This window comes from Lithobates pipiens, unplaced genomic scaffold (assembly GCF_037356315.1).
Source record: "Lithobates pipiens isolate NorthernLeopardFrog02 unplaced genomic scaffold, aLitPip1_a1.2 Scaffold_18, whole genome shotgun sequence".
NCBI classification, from domain to species: Eukaryota; Metazoa; Chordata; class Amphibia; order Anura; family Ranidae; genus Lithobates; species Lithobates pipiens.
In genome coordinates this window covers 578,046,359-578,069,151 of record NW_027507758.1, presented here as the reverse complement: position 1 = coordinate 578,069,151, position 22,793 = coordinate 578,046,359, and the positions used below count along the sequence as shown (strand labels likewise).

At 45.0% G+C, this 22,793-nt stretch overlaps 1 protein-coding gene across 1 annotated transcript in view; it reads left to right on the top strand.

Annotated features, from left to right (window-relative positions):
• The window catches only part of AGBL5 (AGBL carboxypeptidase 5), a gene marked incomplete in the record, with an annotated part of 117,930 nt that overhangs the window by 83,648 nt on the left and 11,489 nt on the right, over nt 1-22,793 (top strand). The window contains 2 exon segments of the mRNA XM_077489098.1: nt 19,459-19,580; nt 20,743-20,786. Coding sequence (XP_077345224.1) covers nt 19,459-19,580; nt 20,743-20,786 — 166 coding nt within the window.

Below are 22,793 nucleotides of genomic sequence, written 5' to 3'. Positions count from 1 at the left end.
AGCAGGAATTTCCCACGGGGGACTAGACCCTGATCCATGACGTGCAAAAATGGGCACATTCGTTTTGGTTGGAGTTGGAATTTATTAGAGTATTGCACTGCCTTCTTGAAAGTTGACACTGTTGCTGTATATTGAGACGTGTCAGGGGTTTATTCATGCAGACTTGTCAAAATTTTGAAATTTGCAATTTAAGTATTGTATATGTTTTATATGTAGTATGACACACCAGCTACTAGATTCACTGCATGCCTGTTCAAAAAAAAAATATTTTTGGCTTTATCAGAAATTTTCCATTGCTGTAGATATTATTGTATATAGTGTATTTTGTAAAATGCCAGTTTGTCTTTTCTTTTTTTTTTTTTATTTCTTTTTTTTCTTTTTTTTTTGCCACTCCCTTTGTGATAATTTTTGGAATTTGTGTATATTTTGTACAGTGCATGCTGCACAATTCCATGCATGTTTTTGTGCTATGAGAATGATTTTGTTTTATAAATTACTGTAAATATGTGTACAGTTCTCTTGCATACATTTTTTTAAACTATGTTACTGGTCACAGTCAAGGCTGTCATCGCCTGTCTGAGTAGATGCTATTTTCAAAGGGGTACAGAGGTCTGTAGTGTCACACACAGCGATATGCTCTGGAGTAAATTTTGGCAGTCGCTGCTTCTTAAAGCTGACCTCCAGCTTTCCCTTTAGCTTGCACAGCTATTCAGGATTAGATTTTAATCTGGTGCCATTATGTGCACTGGTGTAAATTCGAATGGTTCTTATGCGCCTGTGCGACCTTCCCTTAGTGCACTCGCGGGACTCTAAGGTAACCTGGTGCTTACTGCACCTATACAGCCATATTCGTAAATGGGTTACTGCTACTGCACACTTTCTCTTCCCCTTTCTGGCTGTGTCTTCCAACCAGCTCCTGGCTTTCCTCCATTGCTCATAGCACAACACTCATTGAGAATCACAGCAGCCTACAAAGCCTTGGCCTCCCTTTCCACAGCCGAGGAGGTCGTAAGTACCCCTCCAGGGACATTATTTCACAGAGCATGGCAATAACAAATGTTGAGATGGACTTGTCACCTCAAGCCCAGCACTTGGCTCCAACGGGAGTGGTCGTTTGTCCACTCTGGACTATAGTACCCCTTTGCTATGACTGTTCCCCCATTCCCCCCCCCCACCACCACCACCAGCACCTGACTCCCTGCCTTCTTCTGGCCCATCTGCCACACAAGCTTCTTTTTTTCCTGCTCAGAGAGGAATTTTCTGCCAAAGTGTCGAAAGTTTCAGGGGCAGAATCTCCAGCCCTAAGACCATTGATAACAGGGGGACTGCCATGCCATGCTTCTTGGACGTCCCCTCTTCGACCTCCCTCCTTGAGATTTATTGAGGGGAAGGAGGGTAGTAGTTGAGGATGATCCCTCTCCGTCTGTGGAATCAGATCAGGATGGTATACCTGTAGTAAAGATTTTATCCAAACTAAAGGATACCATTTCCACTCTTATTGATGCTTAGAGTTAGAGCAGCTGGAGTCTGCTTACCTCAATGTATTCAGCAAAACTTTTCTTTGCCCACTTGCTGGTTTAGTCTGTCCTTTGAGGACTAGCCTTGTCCAAAAAGTATTTTTACTCCAAAATGCTTTGTTCAACTATCCTATTGAGGGGAGTTTTGAGGGGAATTTCATGCAAAAGTGAGCAGTTCCTTTGATAGATTCAACCATATTTTGTCTTGACAAGTCCCTCGTGGCTGCAGTGGAGATATCCCTGTTTTTTTTTAATGCTATAATAAAGAACAGGTTAAAGGCCCTCTTATAAGTCCAGTTTTTCCTTAGTGGGCCTGCCATGCAACTTGCAGCTGCTTCTGTGACAGTCCTGCCAGATCATTGCTGCCTGCTAGTACTCTTCACTCTCACACCTGTAGGACTACTTAAGAGGTTAGGCAAGGTTCCTTGCATTCCTAACAGTCTTCCAGTTTCAAATCTAAAGCAGAAACATGATTTTGTGAGCCAAGTGTGGTTTCAACGCCTCTTTACAATGAAAGCCCCTCCACACTTCTCAGTGGGAGGATGTCTGTCATCCTTCTGGTCCCAGAAACTCTTCGACACCTGGGTCTAGAGTGGCATTTCCAGGAGCTACAAACTGGAGCTTTGCACTCTCTCCTACCCTCTTCATGCCTTCAAACTTGCCTTTTTTACCCTATAATGGCAGGCTGATTTTCTTGGTGCTGTCCAGCAACCCTTTTCTTGAGCAATCCTTACCCTCCAATCTTCCTATTCCAACAGTGTTTTACTTGGATATTCCCCCGGCCTTCTCATAGAAAAAAAAGCTATGATCCTTTAAAATTTTCAGTGTAATAGTTGGTTATTTCCATTGATCTACATCGTCATCTTTGCACATAAAAAGCTGTGAGTGCCTGAAAATCATCTTGTGCTTGTTTTGCACTTGGGACTTCATGGGTGACCTCTTCCCCATGTAGCTCCTGGCTCTGCTCCAGTCTGTTTTGGGGTATTTTTACTTTCCTGTTGTGTTCTCTAACATGTAAAACGGACACAAAACCAAAAGGCAAATTGGAAACCCCAGCTAATAGACTGGAAATTTGTGTAAACTTGGGGGCTCCATCGCAGAAATCCCATTACCAGACTCCTTAAGAGATAAAAGAAGTTATTAGCAAGTTTTATCTTGTCAGCCTACCTTTTCCAACTACTGACCTATTGGCTTTGAGTGGAATAACCCTTTTAGAAAGTAAGACATTTCTACTGCCATGGTGTTGCTGCCATGTAGGGGGCTATGGTGACCATTGTGGATAGGAAAGATTGGTCACAGTCAGTGAATAATAATGGGTTTTGATGGGGACATGCTTTCTTTCTGCTGTAACCGTAGACCTTCCCTTAAGCTTTGCACTACGCTATTTGCTGCTTTATATAACTGCTTGCAGATGTGTTCCGTTGTTGTGCATTTACTCTCTGTACCCTTTTTATATTTAGTGTCAATAAAATCATATGTTGGTGCTTTGTACTGCATTTTATTTGTGACTATCCAATGAGTCTTGTTGGGTAAGATGTGTCATGTAGTTCCTTGTGTACCAGTTTCTCATACATACACATGGTCTTATTTATTGATTTATAAACTCATATCAACCACATGTATTCGGCCGATCAGCTGAAAGTACATCGAAATTCAGCAGGTTCAGCAGAGACCGCGACCATGTATGGGCAGGCTGATTGTTCTCAAGTCGATCATCAATCGACTTTGGTACAACTAGCCTGTTGGACTTTTCGAATTACGATTACGGCTGCAATCGTATCCTGTCAGCAGAGAAGGCTCCCAGTGTCCCCCTGCTGGCAGAATGCAATAGTACTGCGGGAGGCATTTTCCCGTCAAAACATTTGAGTGGTTTTCTTTGGCCTGCCTTAGTGACGATTACCACCTCACTGATCCAGTTTTTAGAGACTCTTTAAAAAAAAAAAAAAAAAAAGTATGGGAATAGCAAAAAAAAAATTGTACTTGCCTAGATGGCTATAGCACTCATCCCTGCTGCTGCTTTCCCCCTGTCGACTCTACCCCGAGAACTGAGCAAACATCCCTGATCGCTCAGTTCTTCCCCTCGGATCTGAGCAGTGACTGTCAGCTCTCTACTCTGCCCCTCCAGCACTAACCCCCCCCCCCCCCCCCCGCATAGACCTCCTCTCTTTAGGCCTAGTAGCCGGTAGGGTGTTAAGTAAAGTCTCTGCCACAGACTCGAGCATAGGATATTTGACACAGTCTCTGCCACAGACTTGAGCGTAGGATATTTGACAGTCTCTGCCACAGACTTGAGCGTTACTGAGTGACGTAGACAGATTTAAAGAGCTATTATACGGTGCCAGTATCTCTCAGCCGATCCGGCGATACTGTATGAGTGTTGATCCAGGTTGCGTCCTTCAGCTAAGCCTCCAGGCTCCTTCAGAGAAGCCAGCCTTGCGCACGTCCTTCTCCTGAAGAGTCCTCCCCTGGGGTTTTTCCAGTTGCTGGGCCTCTCCCTTCAGAGGAGATGGCACCGGACCACCTTTGGATCAATAGGCCCCAAAATCCACTCGGGCCTATCCCTGCAGTTGCGTTGCCTCGGGCCAGCCAGCCCCGAGACTTGAAATGCATGGTTCCGCATCCCAGGCCAGTAGGGCTGTAGGGCTGGGTCAGGAGGACCACCCGAACCAAACAGGCAGAAAATAATCTGTGGAACCCCGAAGCACGTGATGTCGGTGCCTTAAATACCACCCCCCAGAATGCACAGCAGGAGAACACTCCCACTGGGCTGGTTCAGAGACACCTGCGGCCAAGGAGAATCCAGTGCAACCCAGTTGGACTGGTACCGAAACCAGAAATTTAGAAAATTAACCCCAAAACCCAACTGTGGTTTCAGGAAAATTAACTTTGAAAAAAAACATAGCGCCTGCTCGTCAGGAGCCAGCGGTACAGATAAAATCAAATTTCTTCATAAATTTAGGCCACAGTGTATTCGGCTACATGTCTTTGGTAAAAACAAAAATATCAATAAGAGTATATTGATTGTTTTGCGTGAATGTTATCGTGTTCTGCAAACGATGGGGTATATACTGGAATATTTATTTTTTATACTGCTAATGGTGGTGATCAGTAACTGATAGTGGAGCTGTGATAGTGCAGAGGGCAATCTTACACTGGATGGCAACTAACTGACATCACCAGTGACACTAATACAGTGATCAGTGCTAATACTGTCACTGTACTAATGACACTGGCTGGGAAGGGCTTAATATCCCAGGTAATCAAGGGGTTACGTTTGTGCTAACACATGTTAAAGTGTGTATTATGTGCTGCTTTTTACTAAACCTTGTTTCTTCTCCTTGCAAAAGGAGAAGAACAGAGTGTGTTCCTTCTGTACAGAGCCCTGCGTTGATTGTCAACACAGGGCTCTTAGCTGTGATTGGGTACAGCCAATCAGCAGGTACCTGCCATGAAACATTGGCTGGGACCTGCTGACAAAATGCCACTATATCTAATGGATGTGGTATACTTGGATTTTGGGAAAGCATTTGATACACTACAGGTTTGGAAAGATCAGTTTGTAAATGTATAGAAAACTGGCTAAAAGACAGAATTCAGAGAGTAGTGGTTAATGATTCTTACTCTGAATGGTCTAAGGTTATCAGTGATGTACCCCAAGGTTCAGTGTTGGGACCCTTACTTTTTATTACATTTATAAATGATATTGAGTCTGGAATTTAAAAGTACGATTTCAGTCTTTGCAGATGAATCCAAGCTATGCAGTTGAATAACAGCCTTAAAGCATGTCTCCAATTTACAAGCTGACCTCAATGCTCTGTTTAGTTGGGCAACTGTGCGGCACCTTACATTTATCATCGTTAAACTTCGTTATGCATTTGGGGGGTTAAAAATATGCATCATACATACTATGGGGCATACAATAGGGGGAATCAATGGTGAAGGATCTGGGTGTTCTAGTAGATCATAAGCTTAATAATGGCATGCAGTGCCAAGCTAAAGTTTCTAAAGCGAGTATAATTTTCTCTTATATTCAACGACCGACACAGCTCCTCTCTTAGCCATTGGGTTGTTACGCCCGCCTTTAAGAGAATATTAGGCATTACATGTTATGTAACACACAGAACTTTCCAGTTCCGCCCAGGGGGCGGTCCCTTAGGTAACAACCCTCTAACCTGCCATGCAGTCATCAGTTTTATTTTGCCTAGTGAAGGAGAAGGACCTATGAACCCTGACGGCCCATTGGTACATGTTGTTTTTTTTTTCTGCAGAAGCTTGGCTTTTTGCACAAGATGGTATATCCTGTGATCTGCTATCAACAGCCAGCTGAGTGACAGGCTGGATACCCTTATGCTTGTAGTCTCCCCAGTCCAGCCATTGAGCGTGAGCAGGCCAGAGCTCCGCGCTGGGTTGACCATGATGAAACCTCAGCTCCAGAGGTGGTCGTGAGCTTTTATGCTCCGGGGCACACATATGACCGGGCTACTGATGTCTGCGTCACAGTGTGCCGGGCCAGCAGCCACCCTGTACTGATCAGTGAGTGGGTCTGTAATGGAATGTCTCTCAGCTCTTCAGGACTGGTAAGTACAGCTCTCCCCGCCTCAGTGGGGCTGAGCAGCTGGGCATTCCCTGGGAGGTCGATTCGGGGGTCCCTCATCTCCCTCTCTTCTCTCCCTGTCCCTTTCTCCCTCCTCCCCTCCCTGTGGGGGATGCTGCAGAGCGGTGTGTGTGTGTCTGTGCAGGGCCTCTCATCTGGGGGGGGGGGGGTTGCGCTGGCTGGCTGTGTCCTGGGTCCTGTTTTTCATGTCCCTGGAGGTGCCTGTGAGGCTGTGCTTGTGTCCTGTGCAGCGCTGTTTCACCACCATTGTTTCTCTCTGTCCCTCATGGCTTTTGCATACCACAGCCATCTTAGGTGTGGGCAAGGGAAAGCATGCTATTCTGGGCTTCGGCAGCCATTTTCCCTGTGATTTTTCCTTATACTGGACATCGGCGGCCATCTTCTGGAAGCCTGAACACGTTTTTCAGTGTTCTCTAGCAGCAGTATATGCTCTGGCGGCCATTTCCCCTGTGTTTCATGTCCTTATGCTGGACGCTGGGTGGCCATTTTCTTTGAGCCTGAGCACACTACAGAGCGGTTTCAGCGCCATTGGCTGCTTCCACCGACACAGAGCTGATTCCTCTGTACCTGGGAGCCAACAGAGACTACAGGCACTACCTGCTGGATAGCGCAGAACCCCTCAGGGTGGTGAGTTCTGCGGTAAAGAGCCCCTCAGCCAGCAGCAGTAAGGAGGGTGGGACGGTCACTTTCCTAAGTCCCCTTCGGGTGGCAGACAGGGTGGGGTCAGCATGGCTTCAGAATCTAGTGTTTCTTCCCCCGAAATCCAGGCAATTGCAACCGGGTCGCCTGTGCCCTTGGACACCTTGTCAGCGGTCCTCAATTCGTTCGTTGCCAAGATGGAGGTGGTGCTTGGGCACAAAGGTGCTATAAAGAAGCCTCCTTGTTTACGGTTGTGGGGTCAGCCGTGCGACCAGTGCTGGCATCCGCACTTGTGTCACAGACACTAACTAAGTGGGCAAAACTGTTGCACCGCGAATTGGGAGAACAGGCTTCTCCCTGTCTGTGTGGAACTAGCAGACCAACTAGTGCAAGGCCTTAAGTACGTTGGCCCTGGATCCTCTCCCTCTGTTATCCTGGGCTTCAGTGTCAGCAGTGGTGATGATTTGGTTAAAATGCTCGTCTGCTGACCAGGCATCCAAAAAAGCCCTGACGGATCTTCCCTTCCTTGGCGACCGGCTCTTTGGAGCCTCCTTGGATGACATTATTAAGAATGTCACAGGTGGTAAGAGTACTCTACTCCCACAGGCCAGGAAGGCTAAGGAGCCACACCGTAGGCAAGGGCCCTCTTTTTCCGCTCCCAAACGTCTTTTTCGTCCACCCGGAGCTTCGGTTAAACGTCCCCAGCCCAACAGGACGACCACGGAAGGACAGAAACGTCCCTTGAACCGCAAGCCTAACAAGCCTGTGAACAAAAGTGCTACCGCCTGAAGGTTTGCCCCCACCCATGACTCGGGTGGGGGGTCGCCTTCGGGAGTTTGCAGCCCAGTGGTCCTCTCAACTGTCCGACCAGTGGGTCTGCGATCTGATTTCCTATGGCTACAAAATAGTTTTTCTCTTGGCCACGAAACAGATTCTTCCCCTCCAGCATACCCATTTCACCAGCTTGCCGGGAGGCCCCTTGGGGCAGTAACGTAATCGGAACGTTTCCAGGGGTTCTACTCAAACCTGTTTGTAGTTCCCAAGAAGGAAGAGGTACGTCCAATCTTGGATCTAAAAGCCCTCAATCACTTTGTGAAAGTGCAGAGGTTCAGAATGGAATCAGTTCGCTCAGTAGTCGCTGCACTCCATCAAGGGGACTCCCTGGCGTCCTTGGACATCCACGATGCATACCTGCACATACCCATATGCCTCCGGCATCAAAAGTTTCTGCGATTTGCAGTCGGGGAAGCCCACTACCAGTTTGTGGCCCTCCCTTTTGGTTTGGCATCAGCCCCCCGAGTCTTTACCAGGGTATTTAAAAGGGGGGTTATGGCTCCTGCGCTATTGAGGACAATGGGTAAAGTAATCACGTTTAACAAGTGCTGCACACACCGTATGAGTCAAACAAATTTCATAAATAGTGCACAAAGTATAAATAAAAATGGTGCTGCGCTCCTGCCGTGCAAATAGATTAAACACACAGAGAAATCTCAAAAAAATTCCTAGCATGAAATAAATTAAATATGTATAAATATTAATAAAGATTTTCAAAATGCATGTGATAAAAATCTAAAAAGCAAAAATCATTAAGTGATCAATCATCAAGTATATAAAAATTCAAAAATAAAAAGAATGTATATATAGCTAGTGGTGACAAACGATAAATATCGTAGAGATATAGGATATTCAATCATATAAAGTGCGGTAGTGAATAAATTAAACTTAACCACTTACCGCCCGCCCTATAACAAATTGACGGTGGCAAAGTGGTTGCATAATCCTGATCGGACGTCATATGACATGATCAGGATTATGAGCCGCTGCGCGCCGATCGTTGTTGCGGGGTGTCAGTCTGACACCCGGCAACTACGATCTCGGTAAAGAGTCTCCGACAGAGACTCTTTACCACGTGATCAGCCGTGTCCAATCACGGCTGATCACAGTGTAAATAGGAAAAGCCGGTGATCGGCTTTTCCTCACTCGCGTCTGTCAGACGCGAGTAGAGGAGAGCCGATCGGCTGCTCCTCTGACAGGGGGGGGGGTCTGTGCTGATCGATTATCAGCACAGCCCCCCCGAGGATGCCCACACTGGACCACCAGGGATGCCACCAGACCACCAGGGATGCCCAGGACAAGGTATGCCACCCTAGACCACCAGGGATTCCAGTCAGTGCCACAATGGATGCCAATCAGTGCCCACAATGGGCATCACTGATTGGCATGCATTATTGTTTGGCACTGATTGGCATCCATTAGCCATTAGTACAATATATTATAATACAATGCCGCCTATCATTTCCCATCTGTGCCGCCTATCAGTGCCCATCCATGCCACCTATCAGTGCCCATCCATGCCCACCTGTGCCGCCTACCCATGCCCACATGTGCCGCCTACCCATGCCCACCTGTGCTGACTAACCCATGCCCACCTGTGCCACCTATCCATGCCCATCCATGCCAATCCGTGCCAGCTATCAGTGCCAATTTGTGCCACCCATCAGTGCCACCTATCAGTGCCACATATCAGTGTCCATCAATGCCACCTCTTCAGTGCCACTTCATTGGTGCCACCTCATCGGTGCCCATCAGTGCCGCCTTATCATTGCCCATCAGTGTAACCCCATCAGTGCCCATCAGTGAAGGAGAAAACGTACTTATTTGCAAAGTTTTGAAACTTAAACAAAAACATATTTTTTTTCAACATTTTCGGTATTTTTTTATTTGTTTAGCAAAAAATAAAAACCGCAGAGGTGATCAAATACCACCAAAAGAAAGCTCTATTTGTGGGAAAAAAAATGATAAAAATTTCATTTGGGTACAGTGTAGCATGACCGCACAATTGTCATTCAAAGTGCGACAGCGCTGAAAGCTCAAAATTGGTCTGGGCAGGAAGGTGTTTAAGTGCCTGGTATTGAAGTGGTTAATTGCAAAGTGGTTTCATAATCCTAACCGGACGTCATATGACGTGATTAGGATTATGAGCCGCTGCGCGCCCCCGGGGGCGCGCATCGCGGCGATCGTTGTTGCGGGGTGTCAGTCTGACACCCGGCAACTACGATCTCGGTAAAGAGTCTCCGACGGAGACTCTTTTACCATGTGATCAGCCGTGTCCAATCACGGCTGATCACAGTGTAAATGGGAAGAGCCGGTGATCGGCTTTCCCTCACTCGCGTCTGTCAGACGCGAGTAGAGGAGAGCCGATCGGCTGCTCCTCTGACAGGGGGGGTCTGTGCTGATCGATTATCAGCACAGCCCCCCCGAGGATGCCCACACTGGACCACCAGGGACGCCACTAGACCACCAGGGATGCCAAGGACAAAGGTATGCCACCCTAGACCACCAGGGATTGCAATCAGTGCCACAATGGATGCCAATCAGTGCCCATAATGGATGCCAATCAGTGCCCACAATGGGCATCACTGATTGGCATGCATTATTGTTTGGCACTGATTGGCATCCATTACTATAACACCGCTGCCGCCTATGAGTGCCCACCTGTGCCGCCTATGAGTGCCCACCTGTGCCGCCTATGAGTGCCCACCTGTGCCGCCTATGAGTGCCCACCTGTGCCGCCTATGAGTGCCCACCTGTGCCGCCTATCCATGCCCACCTGTGCCGCCTATCCATGCCCACCTGTGCCGCCTATCTATGCCCACTTGTGCCGCCTATCCATGCCCACCTGTGCCGCCTATCCATGCCCACCTGTCGCCTATCCATGCCCATCCGTGCCGCCCATCTGTGCCAGCTATCAGTGCCAATTTGTGCCACCTATCGTTGCCCATCCGTGTCGCCCATCCGTGTCGCCCATCCGTGTCGCCCATCAGTGCCACTTCATTGGTGCCACATTGGTGCCCATCAGTGCCACCTTATCAGTGCCCATCAGTGTAGCCCCATCAGTGCCCATCAGTGAAGGAGAAAACGTACTTATTTACAAAGTTTTGAAACTGAAACAAAAAAAACATATTTTTTTTCAAAATTTTCGGTATTTTTTTATTTGTAGCGCAAAAAATAAAAACCGTAGAGGTGATCAAATACCACCAAAAGAAAGCTCTATTTGTGGGAAAAAAATGATAAAAATTTCATTTGGGTACAGTGTAGCATGACCGCGCAATTGTCATTCAAAGTGCGACAGCGCTGAAAGCTCAAAATTGGTCTGGGCAGGAAGGTGTTTAAGTGCCCTGTATTGAAGTGGTTAAAAAAAGTATATATAAATAAATAGATATCGTAGTGTATATCCCAATATAAAGTGCAAAAGTGTCACTCAAGTGCAGAAATATATCAATCAATACATAAAAAGTCCTCCAATCACTACTAAAAAGACTTCATTCATATGTGCCAAAACAAGTGTCCAGTGCAAATCATCCAGGTGTTTGCCAACCGGTGAATGAGCTAAACAATTACCTTACAGCTGTAAGGTCAAACAGCATAAACACTGACTCCTGGGGTGGACGGGGAGAGAAGGGAGACACGGTCCAATATCACACAGCTCCTCCTATCCTGGCACCTAATGTCCGTAGTGGCTTTGTGGGAATGCTCAAAAGACAAAAAAGGAGCCGACTATGGTGCAGTATTTTGAATAAAACGCAATATTTTATTTAAAAGCACACAGGCTACTCACAGATTTCAAAACAATTTACACATGAAACCAGCAGCGAGCGGTCCGCTCGTGCATGTACGTCACTTCCGGTGTCCGTCTGCTATCCTACGCGTTACGTCACTGTCACGTGACTTCAACTGGGATCACTTTTGCACTTTATATTGGGATATACACTACGATATCTATTTATTTATATATACATTTTTTTAAGTTTAATTTATTCACGACTGCACTTTATATGATTGAATATCCTATATCTCTACGATATTTATCGTTTGTCACCACTAGCTATAGATACATTCTTTCTTTTTATTTTTGAATTTTTATATACTTGATGATTGATCACTCTTTAGATTTTTAAATAATATAATAATATTTATACATATTTAATTTATTTCACGCTAGGAATTTTTTTGAGATTTCTCTGTGTGTTTAATCTATTTGCACGGCAGGAGCGCAGCACCATTTTTATTTATACTTTTTACCAAGGTATTGGCTCCAGTTTTGGCATTGCTGCGGCAACGTGGGATCGCGATCGTGGGATATCTAGATGATCTTCTCCTGAGAGCATCTTCCATATCAGAATTAGAAGAGGATATGGCGATCTCCATGCAGACCCTGCAAGAGTTTGGGTGGCTGTTAAACCTAAAGAAGTCGGTGGTAGTACCGAACCAGCGCCTGGAGTACCTAGGCTTGCTGCTGGACTCCAGGGAAGCAAGAGTTTTTCTCCCTTCAGACAAGCTGCAGACTCTCAGAGCCACAGTAAAACTGCTGATGAACCGCAAGTGGTCATCGCTTCGCTTCTGCATGCGAGTCCTGGGACTCATGGTGGCCACCTCCCAGGCAGTTCCGTATGCCTGGTTCCACACCAGAGTTCTGCAGAAGGAGATTTTGACAAAGTGGGACAAATCTCTGTTGTCCCTGGATCGACAGATCCAGGTGAGCCAATTAGTCAGAGATTTACTGATCTGGTGGCTGAGGTCCCCGGTGCTTCAGTCTGGGAAGTTGTTCCTGCCTCTGAAATGGACAGTGATCACAACGGACGCCAGCCTATCCGGCTGGGGTGGAGTGATGGGGGTTTAGTCGGCTCTGGGCCTCTGGTCGACGAAGGAATTCAAGTTGCCGATCAATCTGCTCGAACTGAGAGCGTTCAGGCTATGCCTCTCCACATGGTCGATGAGACTGCAGGGGCGTCTGATCAGGATCCAGTCAGACAGCGCCACAGCTGTGGTATACGTCAATCGCCAAGGAGGAGCAAGAAGCTCAGCCGCCGCACGGGAGGTCGCTCACATATTTCGGTGGGAAGAGCGACACATACCGGCCCCGTCGGCCATTTACATCCCGGGAGTGGAGAACTGGCAGGTGGACTATCTAAGTCACCAGATGCTAGACCCAGGAGAATGGGCGTTACATCCGGAGGTTTTCAGGCTACTGTGCCTGCGGTGGGGCACACCAGACATGGATCTTCTGGCCTCCCGTCTCAATCGCAAGGTGCCGAGATTCGTGTCCAGGACAAGAGATCCATGGAAAAGATGTGTCAGACGTGCTGGTGGCTCCGTGGGATCAGTACCAGCTGATCTATGCCTTTCCTCCTCTGAATCTGTTACCACGTCTGCTCCACAGGGTGGAAGTCGAGGGGATCCCAGTAATTCTGGTCGCCCCAGATTGGCCTCAGTGGCCTTGGTACGCAGACCTAGTGTGCCTGGTGGCAGACGCCCCATGGCGACTGCCGTTACGAGAGGACCTTATGTCTCAAGGTCTGTCAGACTCCGTGTTTCCCACTATGTTGAGAGCACAGAAATCTTCTTCTCGGAAGATATATCATCGGACCTGAAAGGCTTACATCTCCATGTGTGAGGAGAAAGGATGGCATCTGCGCTCCTTTTCTATATCCAGGATCCTGCTGTTTCCTCAGCAAGGAGTGGACCAGAAATTGGTGTTAAGCACCATTAAGGGGCAAATATCAGCCTTGGCTGTCTTTTGTCAGCGACCCCTGGTGTCTCACTCATTTAGTGAGTACCTTTGTTCAAGGGGTGCGACATGTAGTCCCTCCGGTGCGTCCACCGTTACAACTGTGGGATCTGGACATGGTGTTACCGGCGCTTCAAAAACCGCCATTTTAAAATATCAAGGAGATTCCCTTGTTGACTCTTTCCCATAAAGTGGTCTTTTTAGTGGCCATCACATCGGCCAGGAGGGTTTCAGAACTGGCGGCCTTGTGCTGCAAGTCTGGTTATCCACAAGGATAAGGTGGTGTTGCGTCCGCAACCGTCTTTTCTGCCGAATATGGTCTCAGCTTTTCATATCAATGAGGACATTGTGTTACCATCTCTGTGTCCTAAGCCAACGCATCCTAAGGAGGTGGCCCTTCACGCTCTGGATGTGGTTCGGGCTCTGAAGGTATATTTGTCTGCCACAGCTCCCTTCCTGAAATCAGATTTGCTGTTTGTTTAGGTGGCTGGTCAAAAGAAAAGCATGGCGGTCTCGTCGGCCACCATTTCCAGGTGGATCAGACAGATTGTAGTGCAAGCCTATGCCTTGAAGGGGCAGGTGCCCCCCTTTCTGGTCACGGCCCACTCCACAAGGGCAATCGGAACGTCTTGGGCCTTCCGACACCAATTGTCTGTCGCTCAGATGTGTAGCGGCAACCTGGTCGTCTGTCCACACGTTTACCAAATTCTACAAGGTAGACATCAGTGCATCGGCTGATGTCTGTTTTGGCCGCAAAGTTTTGCAGGCAGCTATATAAGTTGCAATTGATTATGCAATATTTTTATTTTTTCCTGGTTTTTCAATAAAAACACAGTACTGTTAAGTTAATACACTGGTGCATTACATTCCGCAAGTTTTTGGTGCACTTGTGGGTAGTCACTCATGTTGAGGGTACCCTGGTTTTGTGGTGGATTCTTCCACGCACTGTTGTTTTTTGTGGGTAAAGTTTCACTAGTTCCCACTTGCCATGATGGATGAAGTTTTTTTTTATTCAGTTTCCTACCCCTCGTTTGGCACTGCTTGGGGACGTCCCAATGGTTTAGAGGGGAGCTGTGTTGATCGGTGAATATAAGAGAAAATAGGATTTTTTGTACTCGCCGAAAAAACTTTTCTCTGTAATTCACCGACCGACACAGCACCCGCCCCTCCTTTTTTCTCTTTACGTTATACTGCTTGTTGACGTACTGATGACTGCATGGCAGGCTGGAGAGTTGTTACCTAAGGGACCCCCTGGGCGGAACTGGGAAGTTTTATGTTTTACATACCAACATGTAATGCCTAGTATTCTCCTATAGGTGGGCGTAACAATCCAATGGCTAAGAGGGGAGCTGTGTCGGTCAGTGAATTACAGAGAAAAAGGATTTTAAAGTGACTACAAATCCTATTTTTTTGTGTTAAAGGGGGAGAGAGAGCGAGAGAGACCATTGTATCCCTGTACAAATCATTAGTTGGACCTCATCTAGAATATTGATTTTAATATAAAGCAGTGATGGCGAACCTTGGCACCCCAGATGGTTTGGAACTACATTTCCCATGATGCTCATGCACTCTGCAGAGTAGCTGAGCATCATGGGAAATGCAGTTCTAAAATATCTGGGGTGCCAAGGTTTGCTATCACTGATATAAAGGATTTCTGTCCCATATGCTCAAATACATGTAAAAACAGAAATAGTCTTGTAGCAGTAGACTTTTTCTGGGCGTAAAGAGAATGGTACCACAAAGTAAATTCATAAAATGTATTATACAAATAATACAATTACCATGTTTTAATCGACACATACCACGCACAAGCGTATAACACTCACCTTGCTTTCAAGAGGGATTTTTTAGGAATAAAAACCTTAAATTTTAAATAAAGGACTTTGAAGAAAAATAAAGGACAGTGCCCATCAGTGCAGCCTGACCATTGCCCATCTGCAACCTCACAATTGCCCACCAATGCAGCTTGATCAATGCCCATCTGCACCCTCACCAGTGCTATCAATGCATCCTGATCAATGCCCATCTGCAGCCTCACCATTGCCATCAATGCAGACTGATCAGTGACCATTTGCAGCCTCCCCTCAGATTACTGCTGCCTTGGAGGGAACAGAGAGGGGGGCAGGACGAGCGCCATCAGATCACAAATAGATTACCTACAGTGAGAATCTCCTGTTTACACTGTGACCTCTTTAATACAAAATCCCACCTCCTGGGCCAGCTTCTATGATTGACAGAACACTGGTCCAATGCCGGCCCAAGAGACAGAACTTCCTACTTACAGAGAACACTGAGTAAACAGGAGATTCTCACTGTATGTAAACGGACGGCGCTCGTCCCGCCCCCCTCCCTGTCCCCTCCGAGGCAGCCCAAATTGAAGTATTGGCGTATAACACAAACACACTATTTGCACCTGATTTTCAGAGTGAAAAAGTGCGTTACGCCAATAAAAACTGTGTGTGTATGTAGCACTATATCTAGTGTTTGCAAAGTGGAGTTCACATATCTTTCAATTCAACATCCACATGTTAGCTCAACGCATTTCCAATGCTTCAAATCTCTTCATCAGGAGAACATAAATGGTATCCATATAGGAAAATCCAGTAATGAGAGAGAGAGAAAGAGAGAGAGAGAGTGAATGAGAGATTTAACCTTCACATACTGAAAGGCTTCTACGCAGTAAGAGCTATGAAAATGTGGAATAGACTTCCCCAAGAACTAGTTCTTGTCAGCTAAGTAGTGTTTTAAAAAAAAGAGCTGCATGTATTCATAAATGCATAAAGTATAACTGAATACTAACATTTATAGGTAATAACACCAGGGGTAATTGATCCAGGGAATATCCAGCTGTCTCGTGGGGGATCAGGAAGAAATTTTTATTGTATTATATTATTATTATTATTATATTTATTGTATTAACGCTGGAACATATTGGATCTTGCTTTATTGGGATTTTTGGCCTTCTTCTGGATCAACTGTGGATATAGGATTGTGTATATGGAGGTTTTCTATTCGGCTTTATTTTTTGTTTTTTTGTTTTTTTGAGCTAAGTGGACCTGTCCTTTTTTTTTTTTTTCCTGAAGGAAAGCAAACAAGGTGGACACAGCTCCAAACAGCCCGTGGTTGCATGCACATTTACATGTGCCAAGACACACCTGGGTGCCAGCCCAGTCCACAGCCATATTCTATATAGATAGGAAAATGGAGATGGCAACACTCCAAGATGGATTAAATAAAAAAAAAAAAAAAATCTCTATTGCTAGATCCAGTTAAAAATCACAGGAAATGCACACGCTCTCAGGACAGCCAGTAAACGCGTTTCAAACATCAGTGCTTATTCATTAGCAATCTTTTTTTTTTTTTTTTTTTCAACCTATGTAACCGATTAATAGCACTAGATGTTAAAATTCCAGCTTCAAAGCAGTGGGACCCTGGATTCAATTTCAACAAGGAGCACTATTTTTAAGGGACTGTCCATGCATATTTGTGTGGGATTTTTCTAGGAGCTTCATCTTTAACTCGCAATCCAAAAATCATATGTTACTTCTGACCAAATTGGAGACCTGTGTATGAAGGGGACAAAAGAGTTTAAACTCCTAGGTTAGAGACCTTATAAAACATTGCATATAATGTACATTACATAATTAAACGAAAACACCAAATGCATATACTTATAAAATTCCCTGTTGCTACGTGGTTATAGCAAAACATTTGATACCGTGAAAGTCTAAAAGGAGACACTTTTTTGTTAAAACATTCCACAAGGTCAAGCAAAAATATGGGACCATTGAACCGAGAGGAGAAATACAGCACAAGGAGAAATCCCTTTTGGAAGTGGAGTATCAGAAAAACTTAAAAATATCCTAAACAAATATTGCATTCTTGTGTACTTCAAGCAATACACTGAGACAGAAGCTTGTACAGTATATCCTAAAGACCCAACACTCAAACACTACCAAACAGACTTGGCATATGCAGTGCAGTGTACTGAGGGATGCAAAGACTCGTACTTTTAAGGAGGCAAAACAACCTCTCAACAAACGAATGGTCCATCATGGTCTGTGGAATTTGCTTGCTATCACTTGACATTGTTTCTACACTGTATAAAAATGTACATTCTTTTGAGAACAGTGAAATGCTCATTTTGGAAAGGGAGGACAACTGGTATGAAAGAGGCCATCTATGTCAAACTGGAACAACCATCGTTCGGCATGGGTGGGGAGTCCAACACCATCTGACGTTCACATATAATGCCGTTTTAAAATATCTACCTTTTAGAGATTTTACAACAGTTCATCCCTTCAACCATGTAACTCAAAAGAATATCGCATATACAGACTTGCTTTAACCAAGAATGGGATGATGTAACCACAGCAAGGTGGTTCCACAGCTTTCACACCTCCCAGTGGGGGAGATCTACTAAAACTGGAGCGCTCAGAATCTAGTGCAGCTGTGCATGGTAGCCAATCCGCTTCTAACTTCAATTTATTCAATTAAGCTTTGACAATAAAACCTGGAAGCTGATTGGTTTCTATGCAGAGCTGCACCAGATATTGCACTCTCCAGTTTTAGTAAATCGTCCCCATTGTGTTCTAGGATAATCAACGTCTGCTTTGACAAAAAATTCCTGCCAAGTCTTGGAAAAAAATTGTACGATGCTACATCCCAAAAAAGTCATAGACAACACCAACAGAAATAAATCCTTCCTAGCAATAAGGGACTTTCAAGGCTTCATACTGAGGCAAAAAGAAAAATTCCATAAGAGATCAAGAATTTTGTTGTAGCTATACAAATATCAAAATTTGATCACTTGTGACCACATAATACTTCCACAATACAAAAACATCACATTAAAACCATAAAAGGTTCTGCACAAATTCGAAGATCATGCTTGTATGTTCCCGCTGACTTTGTCCAATGTGTTTCGCAACCTACTCGCTGCTTCTTGAGGAACTTTGCGGGAAGCATCTACAAATTAAAAAATTTCCATAATGCAAAGTGTACTCAAAAACAATAAAAAAAATCACAATAAATTTGCATTGGGCTTACTACCAATTTAATATAGTCTGAGCTTGCACAAACTCCACTGGGCAGCCAAAGGCAACGATGGTCCACTCGACCTCCACCACAATGGGCGCTTTGACACTTTCCATGGTAATTGATTTAAGGTGTCCATGCTACCTGTCGGCTTATAAATGCTGGGGTATGTTTCAGAAGTGGCTTGGTTAAGCTACGAAATGTCTTAGGCAGGCCATTTGTGGTTGCAGGAAAGAAATTTGCACAATTTCCCCATCAACACAGACAGTGCAGACAGGAGAATCCCTCCTGTCGAGTAATTGTGTGCTGCTGGTGGGGGAAGCCTTCCTCGCCAGGAGAAGATAGTAGTGATTATCGCTATTGATTGATGACTCGATCAACTTGGTACATTCAGCCTGCCCATTAAAAGTTAGAAACTCTAGCTTTGAACCGGGTATGGCTGGCCTTGACTTGCAGAACAAGTCCAATTGAATGTGACTTAATACTAAGTCTAATGCCCTGTACACACGACCGGTTTTCCCGTCAGAATAAACTCTGAAGGTTTTTCCGACGGAATTCCGCTGAAACTGTCTTGTGTACACACGATCACACCAATGTCAGATCGTCAAGAACGCGGTAACGTACACCACGTATGATGGGACTAGAAAAAGGAAGTTCAATAGCCAGTAGCCAATAGCTTCCGTCACGTACTTGCTTTGGAGCATGTGTCCTTTTTGATGCATTGGAACAGCATACAGATGAGCGGTTTTCCCGATAGGAATTGATTCCGTCGGAAATATTTAGAACATGTTCCATTTCTAGGTCCCTAAAAGTCCGATGGGGCATACACATGATCGGAATATATGCTGAAAAGCTCCCGTCTGACTTTTTCTGTTGGACATTCTGCTCGTGTACGCGGCATAAAAGAGTACTATGACCTCTCATGTCCATTACCATTCTAGGTTAGGAAATGATGAGGTAATAACATGGTTGCTATGGTCAACAGCATCTGGTCATTGTGCTCCAGATATCCAGACTTTAACATTGCCCATAAAGCTCAATATTGGTGTTAACGTATTTTTCTGCACTTGTGTTTTGTGTAGGCAGTGGCTTCAATAGCCTCATCTCCAAGACAAAGACCTCAGTACAAATCAGGAAAGGCTCACGGGAAGGAGACATCAGCAAGACTCGCATCCGCCCAGACCCCGGGGCCACTCTCATCCAGGTAAAACAAACCAATAATACCTCCTGTATATGCAACTTATTTTTCTTGTGTTTTGTGTGTGTTTCCTTCATCAATCCATAAACACTCTTGTCGGTCTCATTGGATGGGAGCTTGGCAACAGTGTGTGTACTCCTTTAACTATGATAGAGGCATGCATTGCAGAAGATGTGTTAATTACACTACAAATGGTCATTTTAGAGACCTGGCAGATTTGCTGTCCAATAGCAAACAGAACATATGTCACTGGCACACATTCACAATATGACGAGAAATATGGTGACACCTCTCCAAATGATTGAGTTGCAATGTTTCCGGTGGTACAGGGTACAGTTAAAATGGAAGGAAAACCTATACAATAACCTGTTAAATGTTGCCTCCCCATTGCTTTGATACCCCCACAATTATTTTATAATAAATCACTATCTGAATACCTTTTTTTCCAAGATGTTCTGTGGGGTCGCATGACTGCAAAGCTCTGGCTCTATCCCCTTTATTTCCAGCTGGTGGAATGTTTTGGAGCTATGAACACCAGCAGAAGGATTGTTGGTGCTCCACAGACTAGCTTTCCAAACAGATGACCTCATATAAAAACTTAATAAGGAAGGTATTCAGATAGTAATGGGAAGTCAACGTTCAACAGGTGGGTTATTGAATAGCCTTTCCTTCTAATTTAATGCAACAGCATACAAAGACATTTTGGAAAATGATGCCTTTCTCTTCCGGTAACAGCAGTTTGGAGAAGGTCCTTTTTCTTTTCAGACATAACTGTGCCCATCTGTTTAAAACCAGTCCTATCCATGCCGATTGGAAGCCAGGCCTTCTTATCCAACTTTAGAACCTGACCCCACAAATGGTCCTTTGGCTGAATTGGCACAAATTTCCACAGACGCAATCCAAAATCTTGTGGAAATACTTCCCAGAAGAGGCTGTTATAGCCACAAAGGGGGGCCAACACCATATTAACGCCAATGGTTTTAGAATTGGATGTCCAACAAAGTAATTTTAGATGAGATGGCCAGGTATCCACCAACTTTTGACAAGGCTATTAAAAGCAGATTAAACTTCAGCTTTACTGAGCATGCCTGGAGACGTGATATATAGGTTATTATTCCACTATAACTTTTGTGTGTATTAACTTTATTCTATCTTTTTTTTTTTCTAGAACTTGCAGAAAAGAAGTAACAGCCATAGCACAGATTATTCCAGGTATCTTTTTTTTTTAAATGATTTTAAACCCTAAAGAGCCACACCACCCACAATTAATATGCTGCACGTTTGCTGTGTCCATTGTAACAGACAACAATTCTGTTGAATTGTAAAATTTACATTACTGTTTATATTATATTATGGTGACTACAGCAGGGTGAGAAGGAACAGGGTTAGGAACCATGGAGGGGGTGGGAGTTGGGGTTAGTAGTTGCCATTCCACATTTATAAGTAGCCCAGGACAGCTTTAACCACTGAAGGACTGCCCTATAGCAGATCTATTGCTACAGGGCAGACCCTCCTGCACAGAATCACGTACAGTATCTCACAAAAGTGAGTACACCCCTCAAATTTTTGTAAATATTTTATTATATCTTTTTATGTGACAACACTGAAGAAATGACACTTTGCTACAGTGTAAATTAGTGAGTGTACAGCTTGTATAACAGTGGAGATTTGCTGTCGCCTCAAAATAACTCAACACACAGCCATTAATGTCTAAACCGCTGGCAACAAAAGTGAGTACACCCCTAAGTAAAAATGACCTAATTGGGCCCAAAGTGTCAATATTTTGTGTGGCCACCATTATTTTCCAGCACTGCCTTAACCCTCTTAGGCATGAAGTTCACCAGAGCTTCACAGGTTGCCACTGGAGTCCTCTTCCATGACAACATCACAGAGCTGGTGGATGTTAGAGACCTTGTGCTCCTCCACCTTCCATTTGAGGATGCCCCACAGATGCTCAATAGGGTTTAGGTCTGGAGACATGCTTGGCCAGTCATCACCTTTACCCTCAGCTTCTTTAGCAAGGCAGTGGTCATCTTGGAGGTGTGTTTTGGGGTCTTTATCATGTTGGAATACTGCCCTGTGGCCCAGTCTCTGAAGGGAGGGGATCATGCTTTGCTTCAATATGTCACAGTACATGTTGGCATTCATGGTTCCCTCAATGAACTGTAGTTCCCCAGTGCTGGCAGCACTCATGCAGCCCCAGACCATGACATTCCCAACACCATCCTTGACTGTGGGCAAGTAAACTTGTCCTTGTACTCCTCACCTGGTTGCCGCCACACACGCTTGATACCATCTGAACCAAATAAGTTTATCTTGGTCTCATCAGACCACAGGGCATGGTTCCAGTAATCCATGTCCTTAGTTTGCTTGTCTTCAGCAAACTGTCGGCTTTCATCTTTAGAAGAGCCTTCCTTCTGGGACGACAGTCATGCAGACCAGTTTGATGCAGTGTGCGGGGTATGGTCTGAGCACTGACATTCGGGCTTCCCCCTTCACCCCTTTAAACCTCTGCAGCAATGCTGGCAGTACCCATATGTCTATTTCCCAAACACAACCTCTGGATATGACGCTGAACACGTGCACTGAACTTCTATGGTCGAACATGGCAAGGTCTGTTCTGAATGGAACTTGTCCTGTTAAAGAGCTGTATAGTCTTGGCCACCATACTGCAGCTCAGTTTCAGGGTCTTGGCAATCTTCTTATAGCCTAGGCCATCTTTATGTAGAGGAACAATTTTTTTTTCAGATCCTCAGAGAGTTCTTTGCCATGAGGTGCCATGTTGAACTTCCAGTGACCAGTGTGAGAGCGATAACACCAAATTTAACACACCTGCTCTCCATTCACACCTAAGACCTTGTAACACTAATGAGTCACATAACACCGGGGAGGGAAAATGGCTAATTGGGCCCAATTTGGACATTTTCACTTAGGGGTGTACTCACTTTTGTTGCCAGCGGAATAGACATTAATGGCTGTGTGTTGAGTTATTTTGAGGGGACAGCAAATTTGCACTGATATACAAGCTGTACACTCACTACTTTACATTGTAGCAAAGTGTCATTTCTTCAGTGTTGTCACATGAAAAGATATAATAAAATATTTACAAACATGTGAGGGGTGTACTCACTTTTGTGATGTACTGCGTGTGTGTATGTATGTGTGTATATATATATATATATATATACTGCAACTCCCTTCTGATTGGTTTGCCTCTAC